This window comes from Choloepus didactylus, chromosome 2 (genome assembly GCF_015220235.1).
Source record: "Choloepus didactylus isolate mChoDid1 chromosome 2, mChoDid1.pri, whole genome shotgun sequence".
NCBI classification, from domain to species: Eukaryota; Metazoa; Chordata; class Mammalia; order Pilosa; family Megalonychidae; genus Choloepus; species Choloepus didactylus.
In genome coordinates, this window is record NC_051308.1 from 105172280 (window position 1) to 105180554 (window position 8275).

The 8275-nt window shown below is 56.1% G+C and overlaps 1 protein-coding gene across 2 annotated transcripts; it reads left to right on the forward strand.

Annotated features, from left to right (window-relative positions):
- The first annotated feature begins 608 nt into the window (after window positions 1-608).
- TAGLN2 (transgelin 2) lies at window positions 609-8275 on the forward strand. 2 transcript variants are annotated; one of them, XM_037825601.1, is made up of 5 exons: window positions 609-737; window positions 5923-6121; window positions 6600-6774; window positions 7036-7138; window positions 7469-8275. In XM_037825601.1, exons 2-5 carry the CDS (start codon window positions 5942-5944, stop codon window positions 7608-7610), a joined length of 600 nt encoding a protein of 199 aa, XP_037681529.1. In that variant the 5' UTR covers window positions 609-737; window positions 5923-5941; the 3' UTR covers window positions 7611-8275. The 2 variants fall into 2 exon arrangements, with proteins under 2 accessions (XP_037681529.1, XP_037681530.1); XM_037825602.1 differs by lacking the exon at window positions 609-737 and adding an exon at window positions 836-1039.

The following is an 8275-nucleotide window of genomic DNA, read 5'->3' on the forward strand; positions in this document are numbered from 1 at the left end:
GCACACCCTGAGGCCCTCAAAATTCCTGCCAGCCTCCTCTACTGCGCCCTCCCCATCTGATCCCTCCAGGATTTAAGAAGCGATGCCAGGTTATAGAGGAGGAGAGGAAAAGTTGAGGAGAGAAGTCAGGTCTGAAACCTGGGTCGCGACACTGACCACCCCCCCTTGGGCTCCGGGCAGGGTTACCTCACTGTCAGTTCCTGCCCAGGCTTGAAGGACGAGGCCAGCAGGAACACGTGGAGGTGGTGTCCTGGCCTGCAAGCTCCGGTCTTGTCACACCCTAGTGTGTCAGTTGGTGGGGGGGTGGTGGTGGTGGTGATGCCTTCCTGTGCCTCCGTTTACCTTGCCAGCCTTTTTAAACGGGGAGGCTTCTTCCCACATAAACACGCCAGTGTTGAGCTAACCTCCTGGCAGGAAGTTTCCCAACGGCCACAAGTCTGTGGGTTCTCATGGGTGAGAGATAGAGGATCTCATGGCTGGAGACCTCTGCAACTGCCCCCCACAGACCTCAGACGCCCCAGGTTCTCTAACACGTGTTCTCGCCCACTGCCCCTATCTGTTAAAACATTCCCTTCCGCCTCTGCGCGGCGGCGCCTTTAAACTCTCTCGGCCCTTGCCCCGCCCCTGTTCCGCCCCGTCTGAGGCGGGAGACTCCTGAAAATCCCCCGCCGGGCGGCCGCGCGCCACTCGCGTTGCAGCCCCAGCCCGAGTGTGCCGCCGTCCAGCCCGCTAGGAAGGTGAGCAGAAGGGAGGGGACCAGGCGACGGTGGGGGTGAGAGGTAGGGTAGATGCACGGTCCGTAGAGAGCAAGACGCTTGCACTTGGACTTGCTCCGAAGAACTCGGGGATCAAGGGCTAGGGCCAGACGAGGGTCCGATGACCGCGTCGCCCCGCCCCACGCTGTCAGCGCCTGTCCCCTGCCCTGGTCTGGCATTGTTGGGCGGTGAGGTCAGGCGAGGCTTGCCGGTGCGTAGACGGGGCGTCCATCCGGTGCAGGTTCTCGGGGACTGAGCGCCCCACCCGCCTGGTTCTCGCTGGGGTGAGGAAAGGAGGGCGTAGGGGATGAGTGGGCTGGTCCCGAGCGACGGCGACTACTGGGCCCTGGTGCGAGTGCTGGTTCACCTCCGTGTGTCCCGCGCGACCCTTTACGGTTACAAGAACACGTGTGCGTGTTGCCTGCACTCTGCCTGCGTCCCCGAAGCCGCACTTTCCCTTCCTTTTCCTACCAGGTCGCTTTTCTGGGGGCCCGGGGTCACGGACCGGGGCTGGGGGGTTCGTGTGCGGGTCCTTCGGTGGCCCCGCCTTCTCCTGTTCGGGCCGGGAATCGAGGATTCGATCGCTCCTTGGGAGAGTCCCCGCACTCGGGCACCTAGGGGGCTGTACCCGACTGCGCCCCCGGGGTGCCCTGCCTGCGTGAAGTGGGGGGCTGCCTTCTAGGCTCTCCTGCCCCTGCCTCTGCCGGAGCCCTGCTGCCCCACCCGGTGCCCCCTGCTGCTGGGAAAGCCGGCGGTGGCCGCGGGCGGGCGGGCGGGCTGCCCAGACCACTACGTCACCCCAGCGGCGGCGGGCGGTGGGTGACTCATTCCGCAGTAACGGTCAGGGTGTGGTAGTGGTGGTGGGGGGACTTCTGTGGGGACCGCCGGGCAGGACCGGAAGCGGATGGCCGCCTTGCCCACCGTCCCCCCACCCTCCCCCGCATGCCTCTTGGAGCCTGTACCAAAGAATTTCAGGGTGACTTGGTACCTGTGGGACAGAAGGAAGGCGCGTGGGAGTGGAGATGGACTGGGTGTGCAGATCCGGTGTAGGAGGAGACCTGTGGTTGCACCAGGCTCCCCTCAGTTTTATCTTGACTCCAGAGCACCAGACAGCACCCTATCTCCAAACCCCTCCCCATTTTTCCTTCCTACTCCACCAGGAAGATCTAAAACTGGGGGGTGGGGCCAGCAGAGCCCTACTATTCCAGAACCAACAAATGGTCTTTGTCCAACTGCAACCTCACCCTCTCACTCCAGCAGGTTGATCTGTGCCTCTGCCCACTGGGGACTGGCCTTTAATCCTTCCTTCCTACCATTTCTCCTTCCAGAATGTTCAGGTATGGGGCTCTCTAGCTCAGAACACATCTTACATTCCCAGAGCACTTTCTCTTCTCAACAACTTCTTTGAGTCTGTTTCTGTCCCCTCCAAATTGAAATTTCTCATCTCCCCCAATGCCCTTCATATCCTCCTTAGCTGCCTCCTTGAGAAAGCCCTTGCACCTGGCTCTGTACCCAAGGACCCCACCTCTGCCCCCTGTGCTTAGAGCCTTCTCATCACTTCGTCTGTGTTGAGGGGGGTTTCTGCATGGGGCCCCCACCCTGCCCCTGTTCTTGTGTTTGGTACACAGAAGTCATGGCAACGGTCCCCACCTCAACCCCTCCTCCCGTGCAAACTGTGTGGCTTCCTGTTTGTGTAGCTCCAGCTTTCTCTTCTGCTCACGACTCTTGATGGTGCGGGGGCTGCCCTAATCATAGGTCTCCCAGCATCCTTGCTTCTGCCTGCTCCCTGTGGTGCTGCACTTTGTGGGCAGATGCCCCCTGTCGTGCCCTTTCTGAATAGCCCAACCCCAAATCTGAGTTCGGAAGTTCCCCTGTGTCATCTCCACAGTGGATGGATAGTCCCTTTGTCTTCCCAAGTCAACACCCGAATCAGGAACCCTCAAGTGGTCCCCTTGCCTTTTGTCTGCCTTTCCTTTGGCATTGGTGTTGGGTGGGGTAAGATAAAACTTCCAGCCCAGGGTCTGGGTGGGGTTGAGAGCTAAAAGTGCCTCTTGCACCCCTTCCCCCTTTGCCCACCATTGTAAACCTGTGGGTGGGAGTGAGCATTGTTCCCACAGCTGTACTCAGCTCCAGAGCTTAGATTACAGCTCTGCCAACCCGCCTCCCAAGTTGTCCAGCTGTTGTCTTCCCTTGGGATCCCCAGTTCAGGCCATCTCCCATGCCTGCCTTCCAGCTGGGCATATGGCTTCTCCCTATCCTGGTAGGCGACTTGCTGTTTTCCCTTCTTTCAAGGGAAAACAGGGGCGTCTCTAGGGTGGGCCTCGCCAGCTCCAGCAGCCGCAGACCATCAGCTCTTGCTGGTCTGTGGGGGTGGGGAGGAGAAACAGCTGCTGGCCAGGCTCAGCCCTGCCGGGACCGCCCCTTCCCAGAGCTCTGCCCTGTGACTCCAGCACCTCGGGGCTCTAGGTTAATGGCCCCAGAGTGGAGCAGAGACACTGCAGCTGGAGGCCGTGGCCCTGCCAGCTTGACAAGGCTCTAGTGTGAGGGAGGGGCCCTCAGCATGCACCCTCTGCCATACGCCCAGAGGTGGGTCTGGGAGGCCAGATCTGCCTTCTCTCTCGGGGGGGGGGGGGGGGGGGGACACTGGAAGGGTCTGGTTGTTGGCCATCTGGCTTGCTAGTAACCCTGGAGTCTGGGTTAATTATTCTCCTGCCCGTTCTTTCCCTGTGTCATAGCAATCCCTGGGCCTCATGCCATGTGGCCCCTTAGGGACACAGCCTTGGGGTCCAGGTGACCACAGTGAAACTGCTCCCAGAAGAGGGGTCTGGAAACTTGGGCTGGGAAAAGTACTTATGGTGGCAGCAGCCCGTAGCCAGCCACCCCACTTTGCATGAAAGGTTAGAGGTTTATGTAAGACTGCGGTGGCTGAGGTGGGGCATGCTGAGCAGTTGGGGCTGGGCCTGGCCGGGGAGGGGAGAAGCTTCCCTTCCTTTTTCCTCAGGCCAGACCACTCCACCCCGCCTGCCCTCCCCCAGCTGGCTGTGTGTGTGCCTGCTGTTGTGGGTCAGGGCCCAGACCGACATTTATCTGGCCCAGCTTTCGGCCCTGGGGGAAGTGGGGGGTGGGTAGCTCTTAATGAGGTTTAAAAATAACTGATTTATGGGGAGGATCTCTGCTGGAAACGTGCAGCTCAGTGGAGTCGGAGTCCGAGTCAGACGGAGTGGCCATGTTGGAGGGTGGGGGAGGGGATTGGCCCGGGACACCAACCCCCAGGTTAAAGGCGTGCCCTGGGCTTTGGGGCTGAGAGGCAGCAGGGTGCTCGCAGCTGCCGCTCCTGTGGCCTGGCTTCTGTCTGGTACTGGGGTAGAGCCCCAAGGCCTGTTGAGGAGGTGGTGGGATGGTTTAACCTGGGGTGTGTGGGAGGGAGGGGGCTAGGGTGACTTCATGTGGCCTGGCCTGGATCCAGATGTGGGAGAAAAGGCACAGGTGCCTGTCCTAGGGGATCCCCTTCTGTGAGCAGCCAGAGGGCTGGCTCTGTTTCTGAACGGAAGGAAGAGCCCGTTCAGGGAGGGGATAGGGCAAGAAATGGGGATTGTGTTCCTTCTCTGGTTTGCGCTCCCCCCAGGCATCAGCAGCATTTTCTGGACTTGCTGGAAAGGCCCTCGGGGTGGAACCCAGGTGGTGAGGTGGGGACAGACTGCTTGCAGTGAGGTACAACCAACTCAGGCCGGTGGTCAGGAAACCACCCAGGTCTTGCTAACCAAAGTCCTCAAACTGTTCAAGAAACCCTCCTGGGTATTTCCCCATCCTTCCCCTCTTTTCCCAGGTTTCCCTAAAAACACTATGCAAAGCTCCTTTTGCTGTTGTAACTAATTACCACAAACTTACTGACTTAAAACAACACACTTTATATTACAGTTCTAGAGATTGGAAGTCTAGCAGGTGTCTCAGTGAGCTAAAATCAAGCAGGGCTGCATTCCTTCTAGAGACTCTAGGAAGAACCCATTTTCTTGCCTTTTCCAGCTTCTAAAGGCTGCCTGCATTGGTTGCCTTATGGCCCCGCATCTGTTTTCATTGTCACCTCTCCTTCTCTGACTCTGACTCTCCTGCCTCCCTCTTTCGCTTATAAGGGCCTTTGTGATTACATGGAGCCCACCTGGAGGATCCAGGATAATCTTCCCATCTCAAGATTCCTAACTTAATTATGTTTGCAAAGTCCCTTTTGCCATGTAAGGTAACATATTCACAGGTTCTAGGAATGAGAATGTGGCCATCTTTGGGGGGCTATTATTGTGCCTACCGTAACTCCTAGAAGGGAAAGTAGAACTCATTCTTATTGCCTGGTTTCTCATGGGAAGTTCCTTTTGTCTGCCAAAATCCTTTAAGGGCCTACTCTGACCTACCTCTTCCAGGAAGCCCTCCCAGACTACTTCTGCTCATACTCTTATTTGAATCCCTGCAACACGTGGCCTGAACTGTGCCATTTAGCATTCATCATGTACAATCTTTGATTTTTCATATGTACTCTGTCTTCCTGATGCACTGTGGGTAACTTTAGAACCAAGAACTTCTGTCTTTTCCACCATCCTTGTACAAATAATAAATGCTCAATTAAAAGCTAGTGGTTGATTGAGGGTAGATCCATCCAGTCCTCCAACTCCTAGCATAGGTTTCTCAAGCTGCTCCATATTCTTCCTCCTCTCCCTGAATCATTCCCCTTCCAGGGCTATAATGATCAAGGCTTGGGTTACAATGACTAGTTTGCCTTTGCTAAAGCTGAGCAGCCATATGGGGGCTGAACCCCTAATCTTGGCCTCATTGACCCCTTATTCTAGTCAAGTGGATTTTATATTTTATTCTAGTAGTGGAAGCATTTGTTCAAATAAAATCTACTGGGGAACCTCAATATAATAAACAGATTGCTTGTCATCAGGATGGGGGACTCCAGAGACAGCCTGCATGGCCCCCTGACACCTCCCAGACTTCTGAGTAGTGCTATTCTGGCCCATAGCCAGGGTCAAGGCAAGATTTCTCTTATTTGGCAGCAATTATTTCCTTAACTCTGGGGCCTACTCTGGGGGATATGGTGTGTGTTCCTGCAGGCAGAAGCCCCCACCCCAGGGGTTTCAGAGTGCTGACTGCAGGCCTGGGTGTGTCCTCTCCTTAGCTACCCACCACCCTTCAGAATGGCCAACAGGGGACCTGCCTATGGTCTGAGCCGGGAGGTACAGCAGAAGATCGAGAAACAGTATGATATGGACCTAGAGCAGATCTTGATCCAGTGGATCACCACCCAGTGCCGCAAGGATGTGGGCCGGCCTCAGCCTGGACGTGAGAACTTCCAGAACTGGCTCAAGGATGGCACGGTGAGAGCTGGGCCCACCCTAGGCTTGCAAGTGCTGGGAAAGCAGGGCTGGGTCTGGAGGATGGGGGTTTTTAATATGAAGAAGAAGAGACTGAGGATACCCATCCTAACTTCCTCCTAAACCTGAAGTCTTTATCATACAGAGGATCCTTGCTTTTTTCTCCCTCTACCAAGTGAAAGGTGAGGATGAATGTGCTTTCCCCACAGCAGGCAGGCCCTAGGTGACACCAAGGAAGAACGTCTCTAAGGAAAGAACTGTGAGAGGGTCAAAGAGATATTGGAAGAGCAAGGAAAGACTAAACAGTGGTTTTTCATTCTGGGCCCAGAGACCCTTGGGGCTTATTCCAGATGCAAGAGTCTGAGCAGTCTTCAGGTAGAAGGAAAACCTCTCTGATCCCCTGCCTCTGCTGCTGGGGACAGTGCATGCTGATCTGCCGTAGGCATGTCCTCAACTTCTGCAAACCCTCTCCTTCACCCAGGTGCTGTGTGAGCTTATTAATGGACTGTATCCTGAGGGCAAGGCCCCAGTGAAGAAGATCCAGTCCTCCACCATGGCCTTCAAGCAGATGGAGCAGATCTCTCAGTTCCTGCAAGCAGCCGAACGCTACGGCATCAACACCACCGACATCTTCCAGACTGTGGACCTTTGGGAAGGTGGGCCAAGGCCCGGGCCTGGGGGCTGTTGTCCAGGAGACTAGAGACTAGACTGGGACATCTTGATCAGGGAGAAGGGCAGGTTCAAAGAGGGGTGTGTGCATGTGCTTTATGGGGGAGTTGGCTATGTAGGGGGTTAGGGTGGGGAAAAGGTATGGGAAGGAAGCATAAAAAGAATGAGGAGGCCAGGCCTGCCGGCTTAGTGATGGAGGTAGAGCCCTGGCATCCAGGAGGCCAACACATCCCCCTTCTCCTTCTCAGGGAAGAACATGGCTTGTGTACAGCGGACACTGATGAACCTGGGTGGACTGGCGGTAGCCCGGAATGATGGCCTCTTCTCTGGGGATCCCAACTGGTTTCCTAAGTAAGTATTGCCGGCGCAGCTGCAGGACTGGGGCAGGCACAGCCTTCCTGTCGTTTCCTGTCCCGGGGAAGCAACTGAGATTCCTGTAGCAGCCAGCCCTTTACAAAGCACTTTGATACTCCTTATCTCACTAAACCCTCACAACTCTCTTTGGGATGGAAAGTGATTGTCCTGTTTGAGAGAGGAGGAGGTGGCTTTGGAGAGCTTAAGGGCTCTCTTAAGGGCAGATTGGAGCCAGCACTTGAGCCAACAGCGAAGCCTGTGCTCAGGGAAGCGATTTACGGGAGCAGCCTCTGACCTCCTCCTAACCAGTGCTTCTTTCCCACCCAGGAAATCCAAGGAGAACCCCCGGAACTTCTCAGATGACCAGCTGCAAGAGGGCAAGAACGTGATCGGGTTACAGATGGGCACCAACCGTGGGGCATCTCAGGCGGGCATGACTGGCTATGGGATGCCACGCCAGATCCTCTGATCCTGCTCCCATCCCACTCCTGCCCTCCCATGAATGGTTAATATATATATGTGTGTGTGTGTGTGTTTTAGCAGTCACATTCCCTGACACTCCCTGGAGTCCTCAAGCTCCTCTCTGCCAGGGTGGGGGCCTGGCCCATCCTATCATCTCTGGGGGTGCGCAATGGGGGCCTCTCCCCCATGCTTACTAGTACATTCTCTTCTCCAAATCCACCCAGACTGGACCAATGGGCCTCTTCTTTTTCCCTGGGACCAAAATTTGGGGGCCTCACCCCCCACCCAATTCCTCTTTTCTTTCCCTTTGGCCTCTCTTCCCCAGGCTCTGTGCCCTCAATCCATTCCTTGGCTGGGGTTTACAGATGTTGCCTTCTGAACTTCTGATGCAAAGTGGCCTTCCTTCTGCCTCCCCCACAGCTGTGGCTGCAGGGACTTAATTTATAGGGAGCGGCCTGTGGCAGCTGCCACCCTAGCCACAGCTGGACTGCGCTCACCACACATCTGGGCCAGCCTTCCTTAGTGGAGGCCCTCTCAGCTTCTCATTTTCCATTCCCCTTGCTGTGGCTAAGGGATAGGGATGAGGAGGGAGGGCTGTCCTCCAGGGCCTGGGGCTAGAGGAATGTGAGTTTTGCTGATTCAAATAAAGAATCCCAGTCTTTTTTTTGGATA

Excerpts from the sequence above, each read along its gene's own strand:
- TAGLN2 (XM_037825601.1), top strand. The coding sequence starts at position 5,942 with ATGGCCAACAGGGGACCTGCCTATGGTCTGAGCCGGGAGGTACAGCAG. Across the intron at positions 6,775-7,035 it reads GACTGTGGACCTTTGGGAAG|GGAAGAACATGGCTTGTGTA; the intron begins GTGGGCCAAGGC and ends TCTCCTTCTCAG. Across the intron at positions 7,139-7,468 it reads GATCCCAACTGGTTTCCTAA|GAAATCCAAGGAGAACCCCC; the intron begins GTAAGTATTGCC and ends TTTCCCACCCAG.